Here is a 24,779-nt window from a genome sequence, read left to right on the forward strand (position 1 = left end):
CTCCTCTCACTCCTTTTGCAAGACACTCACTAGGCTGTACCCATTCTTTGGAGGACGGCACCGAGCCAGGTGCAATTTTATTTTGTTTTTTTGCAGGCAGCTTCTCTTAGCATCTGTTTTGGCTTGATTTTGCAACGCCGAACGCCGGGGTCGTTGCGATTAAAAACAGCAGCCTCAAATTATAAAGAAAAGAAATAGATATATAGCTGAGCAACTCGCTTATGCTACCACTTGCAACTGTGGCCGTTGCAACCCGAACCCCCTTCATCTTCCCATGGAGGATGTAATCGGCTAAAAAATACCTGAAGGCGACGCACTGGGATAATAACATGGAGGAAGAGGAGGAGCTGCAGCATTGAATTCCCTGGCTGTGCTATCAAGAGGAAAGGAGATGGTGATTTTTTTAAATGTGGCACCGGCGCAACTTCTGGAGTTGCGAGAGCTTTCAGCCCCCTCCCCTCATCCCACCGCCTCACCTGCCTAGTGTCTGCTGCTTCTGTCATTTAATTTTTTGATCCACCCCCCCTTCTCTCTTCTCTGCACCCCCTACAACCCTTCCCCCCTTTTCTGCTTTGCCATGGGAATGGTGGCAAATCTCTTGGCTATTGTCATGTCGGCTTCATTTTTCAACCCCAGCTTTGCCTTCAGTTCGCACTTCGACCCCGGTAAGTTGGCTTTATTTCTGTAAAAAAAAAAAAAAAAGTAATGAATTCTCAATTTTCCTTTCCCTTCCTCTCTATCTCTCTCCCCTCCCCCCCCCCAATCGCCTTTGATTTTCCTCTCCTTGCCTCCCACTTCAGCTACAGATTTATTTCCCCTTGCAGGCAATTATCCTCTACCTGCCCCCCCCCCCGCACTTCTTGCGTTGTTTAACCCTTTGCTGAATCTGAGCCATTTTATCAGGCCGCTGGTGGGAAAGGTGGCAGTTAAATCAAGCAAGGAAACAAAACAACACAACAGTATGTACCCCAGTCCCCTGCTCCCACACACTGCTTTTGCCTTGGGTTGTGATTTTTAGAAAGGCTCCTCAGGAACAGATTCTTCCTGCAAAAGTTGCATCACCATTTATCAACTGTTCGGTTCCCCCTTCCCTTCCATCATTTTGGAAATTAGGGGTATGTGCAAAGAGTACCTGGGCATTTCGCATATGAGATAATTTGACATTTAAAGTGCAGTTCATACTAGTGTATGTGACATCTTCTGAGGGCATACCTTGCATGCAAACAAGGTATTTATGGTGGTGGCCACTCTTTAAAACATGACTTGTTTGGGGTGTGAGTGATTGAGGTTTTGAATTTTCGTGCCTGGAAGTTCCCTTTAATTGCAGAAGAGATGGAATTTTATGTGGCTTATAACCCTTGCAGGCCTTTTGCTCTGCGTTCTTGTGAAGGTTGTATTGCGTAAAGTCGAGCAAAAGTGGGGTGAGGGAACCTTGTTGCCTCGCTGGGCCTTTCTCTGTGCTGGGTGTCAGTCTTGAATTGAAACTTCCCTTTGCTAGAGGTGATTGATTTTTTTACCCTGTTCAGCCATAAACCTTTTGGCTGGGTAATTGCTAGTCCTTGATTTGTGGATGAGCAGGAGCATGTTGACTCTGCAAAGTCAGAATTGTTGTATCCCAGAGGGACTTGCATCTTCTGGTGACAGGTTTCACTGCTTTCCTCAGCCAGGAATCCTGAAAGGTAGAAACCTAATCTCTACATCGGCATCCCAATTTGCTCCTGAAGTGCTTTTACATCCATTGTCTTCCTGGTGCCTTTTGCTTTTATTGTCTGAAATAGCTTCTAATTCTCATGGGTCCCTCTCCTCTCCACATCTCCCCTCATCTCTTTCCACAAATTTGTGTGCCCCTAGTCCTTATCTGCCACACTGGTGGAAGATTGACTCAGTCGCCTATGAATGAAACATGAATTTGTTTTCAGTCCCTCCAAATGTCACTTTTATGTTCTCCACTGGATTTCTCATGTGAAAGCAAACTGCCGTGTTCTGCCCTGATAATATGATCTTGGCACAGCTTTCTGGATTCCACTGCAGTTGCTACCTGGCAGGCCTGGAATGATGTCTTGGGCTCTGTAATGGCTTGAGTTTTCTCAAAAGGCATCTGTCCGATGAAAAACATGCAGAGGGCTAGAGGATAGCACAAACAAACCAAACTCTGCCCTCGCTGATAAATAAATTTATTCGGGTCCTGTCCTTTGCCTTATACAGTCTTCAGCAAAAATTGGTAAAATGCTGTTCAGCCAAATTTCAGTTTGTGCATATAGGAACTTGCAACTCCGTCCTGTAGGCATTAGGGAATCGTATGTTATATAAGTAGCTATTTTGCAGCTTTTGTTTTAAATCTCAAGTGCATGCCCCAAATAAAAATGGACCTGTTTCCTTAGTTATGTATGTTTCTGTTGCAGTGTGTGAGCTGACCTTGCATTTCACCACTTTGGCCGCAGATGGAGGTTGATAAACAGAGAGGGATGCGATTACTTTGCTTTCATCTTCTAGGTGTTCATGTGGAAGGATTACCCAAATTTTCACAAAGGCTTTTGCAAGATCTCTTTCCTAAAAGCAGCATAGAAAGACGGTGTTGATCAGTGCAAATGAATGTATACTTTGGGTGGTGCTGGGTAGAATCATGTAATGCCTAAATAGTGTTAGCTTTTATCACTCATGAAAAAAGGTAATGACATAGTTTGTAAATAGCATCCTGGAACCATCATCTCAGTCTGTTTAGCCACTAAAATAGCAAACATGGCTAGAGAGTGTTAGGAAAAGAATAAGAAATAATACCAAAAGGATCAGAATGTCTTAATATCAATCATTTGATGTATTATGTGTTTACTTCTTGAATGATGCATGGTACTTTGGGTGCTTGTCTTTTAAAATACACGATGGACTTGGACATGGATACTAGTTACAGATGTTACATGGCACATATTCAGTATGTTGAAGGGTGTAAGAAAAATTCTCACCCTCTTTTTGTAGGGTCCCTTCCATCTTAGAAGAGAGATAGTGAAGATAGAATAAGTAGTGTTGGTTGAAGAAAAGTGAATAGGGAACGTTTGTTTGATTTTACATAATACTAAAGCTAAAGAAAACTCAGAAGTAACACCAAAACATTAAACAAATCTTCCAAAAATAGGTCTGTGTTAGCGTTGTGCAGCTCTCTCCCACTGGAAGTGGTAAATTGCCAGCTGATCCTCTGTGGCCACAATTTGGTGGACTGATCTTACACTGACTGTGCACCAATGTGCAGCTGACCTCCATGATCTGCAGTGTGTCCTGGGTTGCTTGCAACATTGGTTATGAACTACTCTGCAGCTGTGCCATGGGATCTGCATCATATTGTTGATGCAACCAATCATTTCCCAACTTATGCATAGCTTTGTGAACAATGTTATCCCTGGGCCATCCCATAGTACATGATTTTGATTTCAGAGGCATATAGTGTAAGTGTATGGGACAGGATATTGGATAGCATGGACTTTCTCTCTTCTCAGTGAAGTTTTGGATGGGGAAATAGATAGATGGGTTATGGTTATATTTAGCGCCCGACTGATTGCCACATATTTGGTTTTTTTGGCGGTCAGATTGACTAATGACTTCTTGTTTGTTGTTTTGTTTTTCCTGTGCCTCAATGTACGTGACTTAGATCGCTTGCTTGAGTCTTAAGGAGAGGTTTGCTCTCGGGTTGTAGCAAAGTGTGTTAAGGTTACATGAACTGATCTGGGAACAAGGGAGACAGAGTTGCTTCGTATAAGAGCAAGGGGATTGGAATAGGTGGCCTTTTATAGTTCGGTTCCTTCAGAGCTGTGGCTCTGTACCGATGAGCCTGTGGTCCTCCAGCTGTTGGACTCACAACGGCCATCCGCCCCAGCCATTATGACTAGTGATCAGGGCCACAGGTTCCCCATTCCAGCTCTTTATATTGTGCATTGCTATATTATTGATCTGCTTATCGTTGATCATACAATGGGGGTGGCAATCAGCAAAGCCTTGCTGGTGCTTGCAGCTGTTTCTCTACAATTCCTCTCCACATTTTCCACTGATATTAGTTCTTATAAAAGGCTGAGTATGGAAGATAGTGGTTTGCCTAAGGCCACCTACTGGGTTCATAGCTGTGAAGAGATTTGATCAGGGGCCTTCCTGTCAGATAGCTCACAGTCTTTGCCAGCTCTCAGACAGCAGAGGATTGTGAACTAATGAAACACAGCAATGCAGAAAGATTTTTAGCAGAGAGTCAAGGAATTAATAATTGCTTAAGTTATTAACCAGTGGTAAGCAGCTGGAAATTGGATCCACACAATCATCCCCCCCTCCCAATGAGCGAGGTTTTGTTTTTACATTTGTCTCGTGGTTGAGATGCACATGGAAACCTGTCTTGTGAATGCTTCAACACATGTGGTCAGCACACGTTTACCGGGCTTCAGAAAACAAGCTGGCAAAATTCCAAAGCAGCCAGCAAATAGACTGCTTGATGCTGCATTCAAAAGATTGGTAAACATATGGTTCATTTGCAAGGTGACCGGTGGTGCATGGGTGTGGGAGGGAGGGGTAGGAAATTGATACGTGAATCTATTCCAGAAGTAGATGGCAAGGAATGGTGTGCACGTACTCTTATCAGAGCAATAACTTCAAGTCAGCATTAGACTCCCATAGTGTATTAGCTCAGGCATAGGCAAACCCGGCCCTCCAGACGTTTTGGGACTACAACTCCCATCATCCCTAGCTAACAGGACCAGTGGTCAGGGATGATGGGAGTTGTAGTCCCAAAACAAATGGAGGGCCGAGTTTGCCTATGCCTGTATTAGCTTGTACACTGGCCTGTGTCTTTCAAGTTGAAGCCAGTATTGGGGATTTGCTTTGTTGAGCACTGGTAGAGCTGCATGTCGTAGTAGAGTTCCCACTGTCAGTCTTTGGAGCCCCCTTGTCCTTCCTGTTTCTCCTATTTGTTGTCACTCACAGATAATGTACCCTGAATAAGTGAGCAAATGAAGGAACAACAGCATTCGCTCACTTTGTTCTCTTTCATCCTTATGAACTAGGCCTGTGGGATTAAGGAAAGTGTATAGGTCAGGAGGAGATGGGACCATTCAAGGAGGGGAGAGAATCTTGTCACCCCAAAGACCTAGAGCAGGTGCTCATATCAGCCCTTGCAAATGCAGAGATAATTGTTGCAGGTACATTTATTTGGAGCAGGACAAAGGACCTGTGCTTGCTAAATGGTATCCTGTGCCCCTCAACTGAGACAAGGGGTGGAAGAGGTGTGCTGAGCATGGGAATGATGAGCATGAAGGGACCCCAGTGACAGCTTATAGGCATTTACCTAGTGTCCTTTGGGGAATAAATGGCTCTGCTTGGAATGCTTCTGGCTTGTCTGGAGCTGATAAGACCCAAATGTTCAGTAGTGATACAGTAGGTGGAGCAAAGAGGGGAAACATTTTGTTGGCACTATGATTGCCTCCCCAGGATCCTGCCTGCCTTACTTCAATGATATTCCTCTTTATGAATGTGCTGGCCAATTTCCTGACCCACCAGGAGCCTAGAGACAGAGAGGGAGGGATGTGCATCTATGACATGGGTAGGAAACTTAGGGTTTGGGGTACAGATGATAATAATAATAATATAATAAATTTTATTTATACCCTGCCCTCCCCAGCCAAGACCGGGCTCAGGGCGGCTAACAACCAATAATATAAACAATTTGATTAAAATACAACTTAAAAAACAAGATTAAAATACAACATTTAAACACTAAGCTGCAGCCTCTTCACAGGAGGAGTAAGGAAAAAAGAAAGAGGGGGGAGGGAATCAAATTGATTCTAAGCCAAAGGCCAGGCGGAACAACTCTGTCTTACAGACCCTGCGGAAAGAAATCAGATCCCGCAGGGCCCTGGTCTGATGAGATAGAGTGTTCCACCAGGCCGGAGCCAGTGTTGAAAAGGCCCTGGCTCTGGTTGAGGCTAATCTAACTTCCTTAGGGCCCGGGACCTCTAGGGTGTTGCTATTTATGGACCTTAAGGTCCTTCGTGGGGCATACCAGGAGAGGCAGTCCCATAGGTACGAGGGTCCTAGGCCGTGAAAGGCTTTAAAAGTCAAAACCAGCACTTTAAATCTGACCCTGTACTCCGCCAGGAGCCAGATGCAGCCTCTCTGCTCCGTGGGACTCTCCTCAGGCCACAACTCCCCCCCCCCCAGGGCACTGAATCTGATCTGCACCCTTCTGACGTATTTTGTCTCTTTCCCTGAATGCCTGGCACCCATCAAATGATGCAGTAACCACCCCCACTCCCATTTTTTCACGCAAGAAAAAGTGTCTAGAGGCTTGTTTGTTGTGTTCCTCCTCCCTCCATTGCACCTTTTCTCCAAGGTACTCAAGATGCTCATGATTGTGGGTGAGAAATGTTGGCTAGAGTGGCCGCCAAGAGCACAAAGATGAAGCACCAGGTAGCTGTGGTTCAGGTCTTGATGGGTGCCTGCTAAAAGGTCTCCTTAGACTTTTCATGTTCTGCTGCAGCAATTGTAATGATGGCTGCCATAGTCTGAAACCCTGGTCAGGCTCTCCTCAACAGATAATAGGGAGGGCAAGATGTATCCCAGGACAAGGGGGTGAGACAAATGAAAAAAGAATCCTATGGTGAGAGTGGCATTTTGTTTTGCAACTTATGTGTAGCATTGTTATGTATTGTTCTGTATAGCTGCCATAAATCAGTCAACAGGAAAAGAAGGAGGCCACTAATTTTTGGCAGGTAAAATGACTGGTATCATACGCTAAACCAGGCTTCCTCAACCTCGGCCCTCCGATGTTTTGGGACTACAACCCCCATCATCCCTAGCTAGCAGGACCAGTCGTCAGGGATGGTGGGAACTGTAGTCTCAAAACATCTGGAGGGCTGAAGTTGAGGAAGCGTGTTGTAGAAGGTTTTCCATCCAGCCTTTTGGGGTCTTGTGGAGGAATTATATGACTTCTCACATATATTTAAGTCATATTTTATAGTGGGATTATGTTTCAAATAGTATGCATGTGCATGTTAGGAGAGCGGTGTTGCTTTGCCTTCCTGAAAGTGAAATGATGCTTCCTTCCTTGGACTCCATCTCTGCCTCGAGCTGTCATGCCAAGCAGTGAACTGTCCACCTGCTATTTTGCTGTGGTCAGATGTTGTCAGATGTTTCATGAAGTTACTGTGTCAGAAGAAACTTTATGTTTCATTATACAGTGGTACCTCGGGTTACAGACGCTTCAGGTTACATACGCTTCAGGTTACAGACTCCACTAACCCAGAAACAGTACCTTGGGTTAAGAACTTTGCTTAGGGATGAGAACAGAAATTGTGCGGCGGCGGAAGCTGGAGGCCCCATTAGCTAAATTGGTGCTTCAGGTTAAGAACAGTTTCAGGTTAAGAACGGACCTCCAAAACGAATTAAGTTCTTAACCAGAGGTACCACTGTAGTGTCATTAACGAAAACAAGAGTGAGGGCTGCTTGGCCTTAGCCCGTTAGTAGTGGGCAAAGATGGATGAATCTGTCCATTTTAATTTCTCCCTCTTTCTCATTTTTTCTAGTCTTAAATTCAGTTCTCCATATTTCTGCAGCAATGTGCACTTATGAGAAAAAATAATCCTCATGAAAATTCATAACCATTTTAGTGCGAATTTCTCCTAATAAACACATTTTTGTATGCGCTTTCGTCTAATATGCACATTTGGTATGGAGTTTTGACTGATATACAGATCTTTACAAGCAATTTCCCCTAATGTAATGCATTTGTGTATGTTACTTCCACTAATTATATGCATCTGTATGCACACTTTCCCATAATTATATGCATTTTTGTCCAGATTGTTTTGTTGGAGAACCATGTTGCAAAAATTTGGAGCTGTGTGAATTTTTGAAGGATGCTGTTTTAGTTCATATATTAGTTCAAGGTGTGCAAATTAGGTAGTTTTGCATTAAAATGCAAATAAAACAAAATTGCTTCTCCAAGTTTGCCTAGCTGAGGTAAATTTAGCAACATACCAGAGCTTCTCTTATTGGCCACCTGCTTCTACCTGCAGGCACCTCACCTCTGAACAGTAGCTAGTGGTAAAGGATACTGATTGTGAACACCCATGACCCCTCCTTGCTTGCAAAGAGTACCCCTTCTGTCCTGAATCTAATACTGATGATGCTTGAAGAATGGGTCACTCCGCTAGTTACTTGGCACAAATGCTGTTAAAAACTGAACTCTTTTTAAAAATAATAATTGCTCTTACTATATTTTATTTCCATTAACTGGCCCTCATGTGAAAAGCTAAAAAGGCAACAGTAAATTTTTTGCATTTATAGAAATCCTTTCCTAGCATTATTAAAAAGTTAAAATGATCAGTTGCACTTCTTTGAAAAGTTAAATTAATTGTTGCACAAAAACAGTTAATTTGTTTCTGTAATTATCTAAAGTATTAAACCTGTTGTCGATTAAAGTATTTTTGCTGTTCCTGTTCTAATAACAACTAAGCAGCAACAACAATAAAATGAAGATGACTGGGCAATCCTAAAAATGCTTGACTGTTATATCACAATATTTGATCACTCAGTTGGCCAAGTTTCTTTTGCCCAGCTTAGGCCATCTCTGTTTTCTTTTCATTCTCATTCAATCTGTGCTTTGTTAATAAAAAATAAATAAATCTCAGAGCATTCCCTGTTGGTTGATTTCTGCCTGGAGCACTCCGTGTGTATTCCTGAGCCAAATGCCTTTTGCATTTCCATTGGAATTTGGCTATCTCCAGAAATGGCGATGACATTAGCATGGCTTAATTTGCGAGTGAGACTTGGTAATTCACATCTCAGACTCAGGAATGTGTGACAGTTTAGTAGCAGGCAGATCATTTTCATTGTCAGCAAACTGACGATAGTCTTGAAAGTGGATGGTGCGGAAGAATGAGTCCCAGGCGCTGGCTCTGAGCTGAGTATCTCCTGGTTCTGACTACTTGACTGGCAGGAGGTTTATGAAGTGCATAAAAATGGGACTCCTGTTCATACCTTTGAACTATTTGAGGGGTGGCTGAAAATTTCTCAGTAAAAACCCAACTTCATTCTGCTTAGATTGAGGTATTTTCAGCCATCTCTTGCACATAGCTTGTTCCCAGGGGCCTTGCTGGGATTAGCTGATAAGGGATTCCATGATGCATGATATGAAATAAAACACCTCTCCCAAAAGACGCTAAGCTGGGCCAAAGAGAGAAGAGTTGGGTTGTAGGAATGGTTTCGTACAGGCACTGAGTTGGCTTTGCTTATTGGAGTTCCCTTTGGTGTTTGTCTCCATCTATGGTTTCTGGGTGTTTTTTTTGCAGTGGCTCTTTAGACCTGAGTATTCAGCTTACATTTGTTTGGAACTTGTACTTCTTGAACCTTTGTGGAGCTGGGTGCCTGTTTTCCTGAAAGTTGAGATGTTTTCTGTCTAGCATCTCCACCATCCTAGGCAGTGTAGTTTGTGTATGGTTACACCCCTTTGTGGAGAAGTTTATAGGTCACCTGCAAGGCAGAGTTATAAGATAACTAGGTGGGAGCAGGTAGATGGAATGAGTTCCAAAAGGCCAGAAGGAAAGCAAACATGATACTTCCCCGCCCCCCAAGGAAAAGTACTAAGAACAATACAGCAATTATAAATACTGTATGTACCTTGGTTTGAATGGCTGGTAGGTTTCTGGAAAAATGAATAAAACAATCAAATTGTGAAGACTTAGCTTGAAAACATGGGAAGGGGAGGGTAAAAGCTAATGTGGTTCTACTAAGAACAAGTCTACAAACCCACATTTTGAAGGACAGGACTAGAATTCAAAACTCCCTTCCCCCCGGTACAGATACTTCCCCCCAGGATTGCCACATTTTCTGACATTAGAGGTTGGTTTGAATTTTTTTGATAGAGAACTGTAGTCAAAAGAAATGGATCTTGCCCATATGTATTTTTCATTTGTTTATGGTTGTCTTGAGGACAGAGCCCAGATGTCAGGAAAGATACGGAGCTACCACTGTTATTTTGGGGAGGGAACATTGCTCAACACAGAGGAGTTCTCAGGTTCAGTTCCTGGCATTTCCAGTTCAAAAAGATCACAGGTAGGCAGAACCCCCAACTTAGGACCCTGGCCAGAGTATGCAGAACTAGGGTAGAAGGATAAATTGTGTGACTCTGATATAAGGGTCTTCCCCTCCCCCCTCCCCCTTAATGTTTTCTATTACCTGTCTATGTAGGCTAATGGTTCCTTAAGACTAAGGAGGAAGGAGAAATTTGATTCAGTTTGGCTGGGAACTGCAGCACAAGGGGCATTGCTAGAATACTAGCCCTGTACTTGGTGCTTTGAGTTGTGAAAAACGTTAGGGCTACCAAAGCACTTATTTCTCACCTCCCCATCAGCTGACACATTCAATGCAGAATTGAACCCCACCCTCCTGCCCATCCGCTGATGTCATGAGTAGTGTCAGCTGACTGAGGGGTGGGTGCTGTTTTGAAAAAATGGCCTTATGGGTCAAATTGGACCCCTCTGGCAGGCCAGGATTAGGTTGCAAGCTTCCCACCCCTGGGGTAAATCATGAAGGGCTTTTGCCATAGTGGAACCATAAGCAACTGCCTGGCACTGACACCAGTTTATTTATTTTGTTTATATTCCATGGTGTAATTGACAGTGACATTCATAGGTTTTGCACATAGTCTGTATCCAGGGACTAGCCAAGCCTAGACCTGCCAAGCTTCAGCAAGGTTGCTGCATTATGTGCCCCATGACTAGACTGAGAATTCCAGAATGTTGCTGATCCCTTTTGAAAGTAGGGCTCAAAGACAGCTGTTTGTCAGTGGCTTAAAGACCTCTTGGGATCAGCCACACTCCAGAGTTTCTGATCAAGAGCTTGGCTCTGGAGTGTATCTGATTCCAGATGAAAGCAGGGCTTGAAAACAGCACCAACCAAGTTGGCTGGCTGGAATCTTGCTTTGCAGTAAGTCTTGAACTCAAGCCATGCTGCAGAGCAAAAACGGTCCACCTGACGGCATGGGGATATAGGTGACTGATAGGTGGCCAGCCCCACCCACCTGTCAAAGTGACCCACTAGGGATGGAGGATCTTGGGATCTGGCCCACCAGCTAGATCCTGTCCCTCACCCTGCCTCCATCCATGCATACACTCAACAAGAGCTGGTATTTCTGTCCCCGTCTACATCAGGGAAACTGTCCCAAGCAAGGAGAAGAGCAGAATTGAATGTGTTGATGGTGGCTGTTCTTGTTTGCTCATGGATCCAGCATCTTAAAGCTGAGAATCTGATTTGGCTTAGGGCTCTATAAATAACTTTCTTTGGTCATTGCTTCCTCGTTCCTCCTAGGCCCTAGGGGGAGGTAGGAGTTGGAACATTAGGGCATCAATAAGGCATTGATTAAGTCAGGAAAGGTTTGGAGCAACGTGGCTGATAAGTGACAGGTAGCTGCTATTGCTACATCAACCGTTTACCTTACATAGGTTATTTATAGGCAGGGCTTGGATATGGGCCAAAAATAGTTGGCAACCTTTGTGTGTGCTGTAGGACAGTATGTGCTCTTAATGCAGCAGTGTTTTTCTGTCTATAAAATTGTTGCAGGTTGGTTGGATGGATGGTTGTGGAGGGAAGCGGCAGAGAACGTTTCATGTCACTGTTATTGGCTTCTCTGCATATGGCACGGGGAAGAAACATATAGCAAGTCCCAGAACTATTACTTCATCAGAAATGCAACCTTGTTTTAAAAGCACGGTGTGAGTGAGTTGCTTGTTGTGAGCATTTTTTAGTGCCACGGGTACTAAACAAAGGCTGAAATATTGATTTTGTTGGAAGAATGTGAACCATGTGTTCTGAGTGTTTGGATGCAAAAATATATTTTCTTATTGGAATACCAGTGGGAGGGAGTTTGAGGACTTCTGGTTTGAATCTGTCCAGCACAAGTGTGATAGAGAGGTGTTTGAATGCCCTTTTGTACTCCCTCATGTAAGGGAAAGAATGATGAGAGCATAGATTCCCCGCCCTGACATTTTCAATGTGTGGTTAGGGGCTGAAGTAGGAATTCTAAGCTGCATTAGTGATTGTGAATTGAGGGTGGTGCTTTGTTCTGTACAGCTTCAGAGACTGCATAGCAATGCCATGTTCACATGAATAATTGCTGCAGCTTAACAAACTCTTAATGTGTTTTGCCTTGAACCTATATGCATTTTCTTGAAATTAAGTCCCATTGATTTCAGTAGAGCTAACTTCCAAATCAATGTGTTTTGGCACATATGCACTTAGGCGCATAAATCGCCCACTTTCTTTGTTATCACTGAGACAGCATTTGTATGAAAAGATTTGCAGACTGTGTTAGGTATTCCAAAAGGGTTATTCAGAAAGATTACTTTGCAGAGTTCATGTGTTCATTATTCACAGGAACACATTTTCCACAAGGAGGACCATATTTGCAGAAGTCATGTTTGTCAGCTGACTCCAGAGTGTATCTCTCTTCTACTTTTCAGAGGGGGAGATGCTTCTTTTCTTTTTGGTGAAACACAGGACGCCTTAGAAGGAGTGGAGCAGGTTTGGTTCTGGTAACATCATTTATGTAAACCACACTGTTTGGGAAATAAGGTACTGTCACGAGTCTACTACTGTCATGATTTGCGCAAAACAGCCCAGATCAGTTATAGAATTGTTGCTTGGCAGAAGGCTCTTATTCACGGGTGTCAAACACAAGGCCCGCGGGCCGAATCCGGCCCGCCAGACCTCGTCATGTGGCCCATGTAGCCGCCGCCAGCTGCCAGCCTTCACCTTTTATTCTCGCTTTTTTTTTTTGACACAAGAAAGCCGCCTCTTCAGCGCATGCGTGACAGCCTACAATCCAGAGAACGTCTGCCCTCTAGCGGCGCCGGCCATTCTACACAGGAAACCTCCACTTTACACATAGTCCTACAGATACAACCGGCCCTTTGAGGGTGACCAAACTGCTGATGCGGCCCCCGATGAATTTGAGTTTGACACCCCTGCTCTTATTTGTACCTTGATGACTTGACGGATATCATAAACATTCGGTAGGCAGAGTTGGCCAATCCCAGGTCCTATTATGTCTCAGAGCCATTTAGGAGCTACTTGGTGAGCACGAGATCCCTTCTTACCAAGGGTCTTGGGCAGACGGAGTCTCTTGAATTCCAAGGCAAAGCACAATGAAATTTAGAGCAAAAACATTTAATTCAAAAGAAACAAGCAGAATAGAAAACCAAATAAAATAAGAATGCAGAAAAGCAATTTCTACTATTCTTGAGCTAATCGCTATTCCACAGAGGAGGCAAAACAATTTCGAGCATGTTTACTTTAATTTACAGTGTCAGAAAAATCAGTTTTCTGTGTAGAAACACAAAACCCCTGACACATATCCAGCGAGAGCAGTCCCAAGGATGTTCATCTTTTATATTACCACTGAGAGCCCATTGTAATCCACAGAAGTAATTGCCAAGCCTTTAGATGTGGAAATAATATTTCCCATTTCCCTTATTCCATCTGCATTCTTTCCTAACAACACTTGAGTTAGATGCAAGGGCATATTCCACCCAAAGTTAAGGACTGTTAACTCCTATTGATTTTAGTAACAATGTTCAGCACAGACATGAGTTTCTCCCATTGAAACAAACAGGATCTAAAAGAAGAGTTTGGATTTGATATCCCGCTTTATCACTACCCGAAGGAGTCTCAGAGCGGCTAACATTCTCCATTCCCTTCCTCCCCCACAACAAACACTCTGTGAGGTGAGTGAGGCTGAGAGACTTCAGAGAAGTGTGACTAGCCCAAAGTCACCCAGCAGCTGCATGTGGAAGAGCAGGGAAGCGAACCCGGTTCACCAGATTACGAGTCCACCGCTCTGAACCACTACACCACACTGGCTCTCAAGTGCTTGACCTTGGCCTGATTATGTGGCAAGTGTTAACCAAACCCATTCTTGCTGGATCTCCATATCAGTATTGACTGTTGAGAGTTATGTGATGTCTGTCTGGATCTTACTTGTTTACTTGGTGAAATATTTTTAAGTTACACTTCTGTTGTTATTGTGCTTCACTTTCAACTGAAAAAAGAAAAAAAGACTCATAAATTGTAAATCACAGAGTGGTGTGACCACATTTGTCTGGTACCGCAAAGATAAAAAAATAATCTTGTGCTCTCATTTTTAGTGTGTTTTTAGATCTTTGGCACCAGTTTCCCCTGTGCTGGGTTTTGGCTGTTTTTATTCTGATTTTATTATGGTTCTCATGGTTTTATGTCAGTTATATTGCTATTTTTAAATATATGTATCATATTATTTGATTGTGTTTTTGCATTTTATTGATTCATAACTTCCGAAGCCACCCAGGGAACTTTGTTGATACATAAATAATATTTATTGTGGAGTAAGCTTTTGTGGATTCATTAAGTGAGAGTGTTATAAACGCTCATAATATTGTAACATTCAAGATCCTTTTCAGCAGCAGACATAGATTAACAAAAGGAGAATTTTAGCAGAAATACATAAATGTCTTTAGAGAATATCAAACAGTATTTTTCAGCAAATGGAAACACAGGTTTAGCATTTCAATGGCACAGTAGCAGCTTGAGTTCCAAAGGGGATTAAGATATGTATACAGTTAAACACTTGTCACTGATACCTTTTCTTTAAAGAGAAATTGCTTCCTTCTCAATGAAAGAAGTATAGGGGTTAACATGTGCTAAGGGTTTGATAAAATGAAATAACTATAAGAAGGGGAATGAAAGTAGGAGGAAGCAGCAGTGATATGTACTAATTTTAAAGAGCCCGTCTTTAAAAATAAATACTTGTGTTAACTGCTTATTCATGAGAATTCTGTTAGAATATCTTCCTTAGAGAGCATGACTGATCCTTTGCTAGGAAACAGAGCAGAAGAGAGTTCTGGGTCATCCTCCTTCACTGAACATGCAGTTCCTTAAGAGGAAAAAAAATGGGACAAGAACTTCTGCTTGTAAAGAATATTTGAACAGTACTGTACTGAAGGAAGATGACTGTAGTAGAGTACAGTACAGCCGTTGTTTGATCCTGGCCTATCAGTTTTAGACAGCCAAATATCCTACCTCTGATAATAGCATCGCCCTAATGATTCAGATGGAACTAGGGCTTGCCAATCAGAAGGTCAGCAGTTCGAATCCCGGCAACGGGGTGAGCTCCTATTGTTCAGTCCCAGCTTCTGTCCACCTAGCAGTTTGAAAGCATGCCAGTGCAAGTAGATAAATGGGTACCGCTCCGGTGGGAAGGTAAACGGTGTTTCCGTGCACTGCTCTGGTTCACCAGAAGTGGCTTAGTCATCCATGACCCGGAAGCTGTCTGCGGACAAACGCTGGCTCCCTCGGCCAGTAAAGTGAGATAAGTGCCACAACACCAGAGTCGTCCGTGACTGGACTTAACGGTTAGGGGTACCTTTACCTTTAATGTTTCAGAAGAAAGGTAGGGTGGAATTGGGAAGTTTCTCCTTCTCCCCCAAAAAGCGTTTTTCCTATTTCCAAAAGAGAAGATCTTGTGTGACGTCACTACCACGGCATAGATTCTAGCACAGGATGTATGATGCATACCTGCCTACTAACTGAAAAAACAGTGGTGATTAGTGGTAGAGGTGGAAAAATAAAAATGCAGGAGGGTGCTTGGTAGCTTTGACCATCCCCTGGCTCCCCTGTTTTTAAGTGTGACAACCCTCTGTCTTCCTTCTCAAGCCTCCATGTATACTAGGTCTTTTCTCATATGGTTAAGGTGGGACAGGAGCGTATTGACAACACTGAGATATTCTATAGGTAAAGGTAAAGGGACCCCTGACCATTAGGTCCAGTCGTGACCGACTCTGGGGCTGCGGCGCTCATCTCGCTTTATTGGCCGAGGGAGCTGGCGTACAGCTTCCGGCTCATGTGGCCAGCATGACTAAGCTGCTTCTGGCGAACCAAAGCATCACACGGAAACACCATTTACCTTCCCGCCGGAGCGGTACCTATTTATCTACTTGCACTTTGACGTGCTTTCGAACTGCTAGGTTGGCAGGAGCAGGGACCAAGCAACGGGAGCTCTCCCCATCGTGGGGATTCGAACCACCAACCTTCTGATCGGCAAGTCCTAGGCTCTGTGGTTTAACCCACAGCGCCACCCGCGTCCAGAGATATTCTATACACCCCTCCAAACACAATGCGTATTTAAGTGCTAAGGGTAGGTTGTACTAAGCATTGTTGTTTGTGAATACAAAGAGATAGAGACAGACATTAAACAGCAGCTCAGTTCCCAAAATACAGGGCAGATTTCCAAAGCAATGCTGAGCACATGTTGCTAGGTCCTTTGGATTTCCAGGTGTTCAAGATTTTCAAATACTTTGCTTTTGGAGCACTGAGTAAACCGAGGACAGAACTGCACTGGAAATAAATCTTTTTAGAAAACTTAGTGGAACTGTGACGATTTGTGATGGGATTTGCGCTTTAGCTGTAAAGGTTTTTGCCATGAAGGGGAATGGGGGAGTTGGGGGTGCAGGTAGAAAATGACTTGTGGCATCAAAGCTGCATCAAAGAAGTTCACCATGGAGTGGTTGGCAGGACAAGGGTACATTTCTTTGTTTCTGGGCAGTTTCTTGCTGCAGTGCTGAGAACAGTTTTCTTTGCAAGCACTGCACTGCAGCAGCAGCAGTGGGAGCAGCAGCAAAAGGTTGATTCCTCTTGGATGTTCATGGCCTTAGAGATTAAAGTAGAGATCTGTTAAAAGGAAGAAGGGGAAAGATCTATATTGTGTGGCTGTTTGGGTGGTGCATTTTTTTTAGCTGACATTTCTCTGGCCCTTGATGCTCTCACAGTGCTCTTTCTTGCTCTCTTCCCCCCCACCCCGCCCCTTCTTCAGCCTGGCACGGGTGATTACCTTTTGGATGATGACAATACAAATTCCTGTCAAAGCAAATTAAGAGAAATTAATACAAGAGTTTTGAAATGGCTCAGATCTCTGGAATTGTTCAGAGCACAAATTATGAGTCATGCAATCCTGCTTTTCCCTGGCTGTACGGAATGCAGTGAGCTGAAAAGCCCTGGGTGCTGGAGTGTGGAAATGATTGTTTGCTCTGGCCATTGCACTGAACTTGCTGTGTTTTGTATAAAAAAGGCTTTGGATGTATGAAGTTTGCAGGCCTTGTTCATAGGGTGGCCACTTATGCATCAAAACCATCCCCAAAGGAAATGCATCACCAAAATAAGAGAGAGTGCATATTTGAATAAAATCTGCATGTGCTAATTTTTATGTGTACATGCAAATGTTAAGATGCTTACACTGATTTGTAGGGAAGACTGTGACCAGTTGACCTGTGTGCCTGCTCAGTTTGCATTCAGGTGCTAACTGTTCTTGGACAATTTCAAGGCCCATGCTACTCTCACTGAATAGAAGACTTTCCTCTCTAAAGTAAGAGTCATGGCCACCCTTGCTTGCACTAGTAGGCCCTGGTGCTCCTTGATGTTCACATAGCATCTCAATGAGCCTCATCTGAATGTAGCTACATCCTCCCACCCTCTCTCTTAAGTATGGACAGGGGAGGAAGCCACTGCTCCCTGTCCCTTATGGGGTACCCAAGAGCCCGTATAGAGTCCTTATGTAGGTTCTCTATCGGCAGGAGAAAATAATAGAGGTCAACCAGAGAATATTGAGAAGCAAGGCAGCTGGTAGGCATGATCTTTATTAACTGTTGCAGCAGGGTGCTCACAACCACGTGCAGGAGGCAGGAGGAACCCAGAACAATGGTGTGCAAGCTCTTATATAGACATTTGAAATTGCCCACCCTGGAGCCCAAGACCACTCCCCAATACATCATACATACATCGCAGAAGGGGCGGTCTACAACAGAATCCTGTCTGGCAGGAAACCTGTTGATGGGTTTACCTGGCTGTTAATGGGTTTACCTGGGCAGCCTGGCTATTCTTTTGTGATGATAAATACTTAAAACAAAATAAATAAAAAATCCTTCCAGTAGCACCTTAGAGACCAACTGTTATTGGTATGAGCTTTCGTGTGCATGCACACTTCTTCAGATAAATACTTAATTCTTGAGACACTCACCCTATTCATATCTGAAATGTGCCCTTAGGGCAGGATTTGTGACCAAAGACACAGTGGGGAGGTTTTTCCCATTTCCTACCTCCTTGCAGAGAAACATTTGAGGTCAATTTGGGAGAGACAAAATGGTTTCAGGACGTTTTTTCCCCTGTACTGTTTCAGACATGCAGTTTATATATTTATGTATGTGTTTGCTTGGTATATTTATTTTATATCTTAGACCTTATAATTCTCATAACACCGCCATACTCAGAGTCCAAACCAGACTCATCTGATTCATTCCAGGTGGATTATGAACCAAATTAGATCAACGGCCCATTTCAGAATCCACATTCCAGCAGATTCCTTTCTATGGTAGAGCCATGTTTTTTCAGTACAATTTCCTGGGAGAGCAATTGAATGTCATCAAATCCTGTTGGCTCCCAAGGGGACTTGCTGTATATGTATTCAAAGTGTGCGGCAGACATTCTAGTCTGTAGGTGGCTGGATGCCATGATTTTGAAGCTTAAAGGCGGGGGGGCACTTACCGGCAGCGGCGTAGCGTGGGTTGTCAGCACCCGGGGCAAGGCAAGTAATTTGAGCCCCCTAACCCGGGGCAAGGCAAGTAATTTGCGCCCCTAACCCCTAACCTGCCACCGCTGCCAGCTTCTTCTTGCTGCTGCCTGGGCTGGGGTATTTACAGTAAGGTAGCCACGGCGGCGGCGGGTCCGTGTCAGGTGATCTGAGGCAAGTTGCCGCTGGCGCTGCCGCCCAAACGACGCCGCTTGCCCGGAGGAGGAGGGCAGAGAGGCGAGGAAAATGCAACATGGCCCAGCAGCTGCAGCAGCGGCGGCGGCGGCGGGGCTGTGAGGAGGGGCTGCCTGGCACGCCCTCTGCGGCGAGTGCTGAGAGCCGCTGCCTGCCGGACGCCTTCAGCCTGGACGCACGCACAGCTTGTCGTTTCCGCGAGACATGGGGCTCTGCTACAGCCTGCGCCCGAGGCTCTTCGGCGACTCCGGAGGCAGCGAGCGCGCCCCCCCAGATGTTGCACCCGGCCCCCCCTGCACCCCCCACGCTACGCCACTGCTTACCGGACCTTACAAATCTACCCAAATCCAAAGCTCTGTGTTATGTATATGGGCATCAGTTGTTTGCCTTCTTGTTTTTGAGTTAAAAAAATTATTTTCAGAAATAGCAACAAACACTTAATTTAAATCTAAACTTTTCTCTTTTACTTTCTTATTAGTATTCTAATAACAGCCTTTGAGTTACACTGAAGGTGTTTTGGCATGGAAGTGAGCAGCACACATTTCCTGTGCACCTTTCCCCTGGAAAATTATCTCTCTTTCCTCTTGCCAAGCAGCACTGATAATCTGGTATCAAATTGCCTGAACGGTAGCTGTGCCAAATGTGCTGTGTAGATCTCCTGATTAAGTTATCTGTTGGATATGAAGCTGATAGGAAATAGATCCAAGTATTTATTTGTTACAGCTACAGTATGTAGGAGGTAGAAAAATGAATGAGAAGACATGATGCCTTTGGATTCACTAGCCCCTAAGAAGGCCAACACTGTGCTACGTAGCCAGATAGAACAGTAGAATCATGGAATTGTAGAGTTGGAAGGGACCCTGAGGATTATCTAGTTCAACCCTGCAATGTGGGAATATGCAGCTGTCCCATATGGGGACAGAACCTGCAACCTTGGCATTATCAGGATCATGCTCTAACCCAACTGAGATAGACGTACTGCCAAAGTGCACCATACCTTTGTTTTTGATATTTTTGTGTCTGGAGACAGCAAATCTGGATTGTTAGCCAACCTGTCTATAGCAGTTTCATCAAGTCCACTGGTCTGGGACAAACTTGTGGGAGATTTTGCAGTCAAACCTAACAATGGAAATCTATGCCAGTTGGTAAATGAAGGGGTTAAGGACCACATCTTTGGTTGTCTTTATAAAGTAGTGTTGAGATGCATACATTACTTCTATTCTTTACATGTTTTCTGTAAAAAAAACAACCATAGTCTGTGACACCAGTGTTTCCTACAGCCATCATAATATGTGGTGCTGCCCTTCTTTGTATTCTTAGTTTAACCTCTCGTCCATCTGCTTGCATGTGATCCTTTTTTTGTGTGAATGTCTTCATGGTACCAGATTTTGTTATAAGCATTTTCCTGGCTGCTTCTTCCATCTTCTTGACATTTCTTTAAAAACTCTAGAGGAAAACATTAGGCGAAGCACCATCTCCAATTTTTCTCCCCCAAATTGATGCACAGTTTAAGCCACAAAATATAATAATACTAATAATACAGTAATAATAATAATAATTTTTTTAAAAGATATTTCTACCCCACCCATTGGACTGGGTTTCCTCAACCACTCATGCTCCGGCGGCAGCGGGAGGCCCCATTAGCTAAAGTGGTACCTCAGGTTAAGAACAGTTTCAGGTTAAGAACGGACCTCCAGAACGAATTAAGTTCTTAACCCGAGGTACCACTGTATATCCGTTTATAAAATGGAAAACATCTAGCTTGTTTTCAGCAAGTGCTCTGTTAAAAAAATCAATAAAAGGTTCTTTTCTCACAAGAGAAGGAAGATTCAGTGTTCCATATTTTCAGTATTTGCAATTTAAGCATTTCTTTATGCAACTTTGGGATAAAAGTAGCAAATACAAAGGGCCAGGACCTAACACGAATGGAACGCTTGCTGCTCCTAGCCCTAGAGAGTCTATTTCCTCAGTGAATATCCTTGCAAGGTAAATCCCCACATTGCAGAGGGAAGCTGAGGGTAACAGAATAGCAGTTTGCTCAAGCCCACACAGGTTTACATTTATTAAATGTCTATATTTCTCCCCACTATAAAAAGTCTCAAAGCGATTTACAGCCAAAATAAAAATGCATAAATATATTTAAAACATAATCAAAATATAAACATCCAGTTGCTGGTGCTGGATAACAGAAACATCTTTGCCTAGAAGTGAAACGATGAAATGGTTGTTCTCAAGTGGGCTCTGCTGGGGAGAGTACAGTGGTACCTCGGGTTACATATGCTTCAGGTTACATACGCTTCAGGTTACACACTCTGCTAACCCAGAAATAGTGCTTCAGGTTAAGAACTTTTCTTCAGGATAAGAACAGAAACCGTGCTCTGGCAGCACGGCGGCAGCAGGAGGCCCCATTAGTTAAAATGGTGCTTCAGGTTAAGAACAGTTTCAGGTTAAGAACGGACCTCTGGAACGAATTAAGTACTTAACCCGAGGTACCACTGTATTCTGTAGCTGGAGCTACTACAGAAAGGACCTTTCCTCTCATTGTGACCCCCTGGACCACCCTCAGAGGTGGCACACAGAGAAGGGCCTCAGATTAAGAACTCGGGATCTTGGCAGGTTCATAAGGGGGAAAGTGGTTTTTAAAAAATGTTTAGGGGTCCCAAGCTGCATAAAGCTTTAAATGTCAAAACGAGCACTTTGAATTGAGCCTGGAAACAAATTGGCTGCCAGGAAGACCAGAACTGAGGTCCACACCTTCTTGCCCCAGCTAACAATCGATCTTACAAATTCTTCACCAGCTGTAGTTTTCAAACCATCTTCAAAAGTTGCACGGTCTACAACACACTGCAGTAGTCTGATTTGGAGGTTACCAGAGCTAGGCTATCCCTATCCAGATAGGGTCATAACTGGGCTGAAGCCACTCAGTACCACTGAGGCCACTTTGCTTCCCATTGTAGTGTTGGATCCAAGGGTATCCCCAGTTTGTACATGGGCTCCTTTAAGGAGAGTAACCCCACCCAGAACACAATGCATTCCATCCATCCTGAGAGGGGAACCACCTGCTGACAGTGTCTGTCTTACCTGGATTGAGCTTCAGTTTGTTGGTTTTCATCCAATCCATTATCAAGGCCAGACACTGATTCAGCACATCCACTGCCACACCTGCTTGAGTTGTAAAGGAGAAATAACAGTTGTGTGTCATCAGCATATTAATGAAAGCGCACTCCAAAACTCTGGAAGGTCCCATTCAGTGGATTTCATGACGGATGTTAGAGTGGTGTATAAAATTGCAGGCTTCATGGGGCCAAACAACATATCCCAAGCCGATCTTCCAAGTAGTGGTGGAAACCACTGCAAAACAATGCCCCCTACTCCCAATTCATTCTCCCCAGAAAGATACCATGGTTGATGCTACTGAAAGCTACCAAAATCAGTAGGAACATGCTCCCAACCTCCTCTCTCCTGATAGGCTAACCAAGGTGGCAAAACTGGGCCTGAACCCCAGTTGAAACACTTACAGAAAATCAGTCTCTTCCAGCCTAACCCACAATCAGTTATGCTGTGGTGGGACTTTCAGTAGAAGTTTCCATGGCTTCCATACTTGCCACTGCTACATCATAGACAGGGATAAGAAAAGCCCTGATGTCTCTTAGACAGTCAACTGAGCATCAGGTTTAAATCCTACCCAGAGTTTCAGAATCCTATTAATTTTAGCATAAGGCAAATGGAAAGCAAATGGAACTGCCTATAGATCGGGAATTTTGTTTCCTTATGTTCTTTTCAGCTCAGTTTCCTTTAGCTCCCTGCTTGACAAACTTGGCAAAGTAGAACATAATGCTGTGCCGTCTTGCTTACTGGTTTTATTTTTGGCTTCATCCTGCTTTTGTACACTAAACTAGAAAAAAATTGTGTGTGCCTTCTATTCCTCCATTTTAAATAGATAGTTTCTGCACGGAATCAATCTACAGTGTATGTGTATATGCATCCTACTGCTAAAATGGCCCCAACAGGGCCATTGGATGGTATAAAACAACTGCTGTTGCATCTTAGCCGAATGAGGTGCACATAAAATCAACCTGAACCATTATTTTTGGTGTGTGTGTTTTAAAAATATTTACATAGCTGAGAGTGAGTGTAGTAAAAAGAAGTGCTAAATCATTTTCTTTGTGCAGAGAACACTTTCTTGTGGATATGCTAACATTGACACCGTAGATTTAAAGAACAGTAATACCAGCAGTCATGGCTTCCTAATAATAATAATTTTTTTAAGAATAATTTTTTATTAACCAACCAATCACATCAAATCAAACCAAATTACCGTACATAAATTCCAAATTTTTGTTGGGGGTACCCATATTTCAATTTCTGAAGGGGATCCAATCAACTTCTTGCTTCTTACTGCTGTTTTAATGTCCTCAAATCTAACCTTATGATGTTCACAGTACTATCCAGTCCTTTCTTATTGTTTTTCCACATCTCTTGTTGTTATTTTCATATATTTTTCCTTTCTCTTTGTGACCTCTGATAGTCTCCGCAAGCTGGTTAGAATATTTTGTAATCCTGCGTGGATATTATTATTTTTTTATCCAGTAGCCATATCCAGATGTTTTCCATATAACATCACTTCCATACATCAAAACAGTCTTAGCGTCATTAATCTTCACCAATCTGCCTCCTTTCTCAAAACCTCTGAGGAGATTCACCAGGAATGAAGTCTAAAAACAAGTCTGCTCTTCCTCCCGGCTATAAATCCTTTGGCAAGATGGGGACTCCGAATTAATTGCTGCGCCATTCCAAAAGCTCTTATTGCTTCTCAATCTCCATAAAGCATACTTTTGGTTAAAGTTTATCTCCACACAGACCTTAATCATCCTGCTTGGGTCAGTTCAACCGACAATTCTAATGAGGAGGGGTTCTTGTAAATCACATAGAAGGAAAGTAAAAAAGGTCTCTCCCCCCCCCCCCCATTCAGTCCCGTTGTCAACATACCCAGCCTTTGGTGTATCTTCATCGTAAAATATTCCTGTTTCTCCAACCTGTCGTCTTCTTTCGCAGAGGTCACTTAAATTAGCAGACTTCACTCCCCTTCTTCACTTGAAATATGTGCATTTGCTTCTTTTGTAATTAATTATTCCAGATTGCTGCATGCTAGTGTGCGATCAGAGACAGCGTCCAGGAGAGCCGAGGTCCACACGGGGGCATTCTGCCTAGGGCCCTCACCCCCTTCTTTCGAATTAGGGGGTGATTTATGGGCACAGCAGGCAAGGGCAGTGTTCCCCATTTCCTTGGGGCAACAAGGGAGGCTGCCTACTCCCATAACAGCCTCTTAATTACCCCATGTGGGTCGGAGAGATGGTATTGTCGGCCATCTTCCAATGCGCCCCCTAGTGGCCCCTCCTAATAATAATAATTAATTAATAATTTATTACTTAAACCCTACCGGGTCTCCCCAGCCACTCTGGAGTTTTTTTTAAGGGTGCTGAGAGTTGTTCAGAGACCCCTATTCTCCTCACACAGTGACAATTCCAAGAGTTCTCCGTGAAGAGGGATTGATTGTTAAACCACTCTGGGAACTATGGCTCAGTAAGGGGAATAGGGATCTCCTAACAGCAGCTCAGCACCTCTTAACAAACTGCAGTTCCCAGAATTCTTTGGGGGAAGCCATGATTGTTAAAGTGGCATAATAGTGCTTTAAATGTGTGGTGTGAATGTGTTGTCATACCTGGTGACTGGAAGGAATCTTTGCCATATTGGATTGGCTGCAGGCTTGGTGATGTATGTGAAGAGGGAGGGTTGCCATCTCCTAGAATGCACCATGGCTTGTTCATTTGATCCAGCTGTATGTGCCTTGCTATGCTTATTTCTTGTCTCATACTCCTTTTTTGGCAGAGTTCTTTCCTAACTAGAGCACCTATCTGCTCCCTATCTGAGATGAAGGGCAGGCCACCGCCCTGACAAATAAACAAAC

The 24,779-nt window shown here is 43.7% G+C and overlaps 1 protein-coding gene across 3 annotated transcripts in view; it reads left to right on the top strand.

Annotated features, from left to right (window-relative positions):
- The first annotated feature begins 226 nt into the window (after window positions 1-226).
- The window catches only part of AATK (apoptosis associated tyrosine kinase), an 87,299-nt gene continuing 62,746 nt past the window's right edge, over window positions 227-24,779 (top strand). The window contains exon 1 of one of the 3 annotated variants that reach the window (XM_079965349.1): window positions 227-665. In XM_079965349.1, the coding sequence (XP_079821475.1) occupies window positions 578-665 (88 nt within the window). In that variant the 5' untranslated portion in view covers window positions 227-577. The remainder of the gene's footprint in view (window positions 666-24,779) is intronic. The other 2 variants (XM_079965348.1, XM_079965350.1) reach the window with 2 other exon arrangements.

The sequence above is a fragment of the Podarcis cretensis genome (assembly GCF_951804945.1).
Source record: "Podarcis cretensis genome assembly, chromosome: 2".
Taxonomy (NCBI): domain Eukaryota; kingdom Metazoa; phylum Chordata; class Lepidosauria; order Squamata; family Lacertidae; genus Podarcis; species Podarcis cretensis.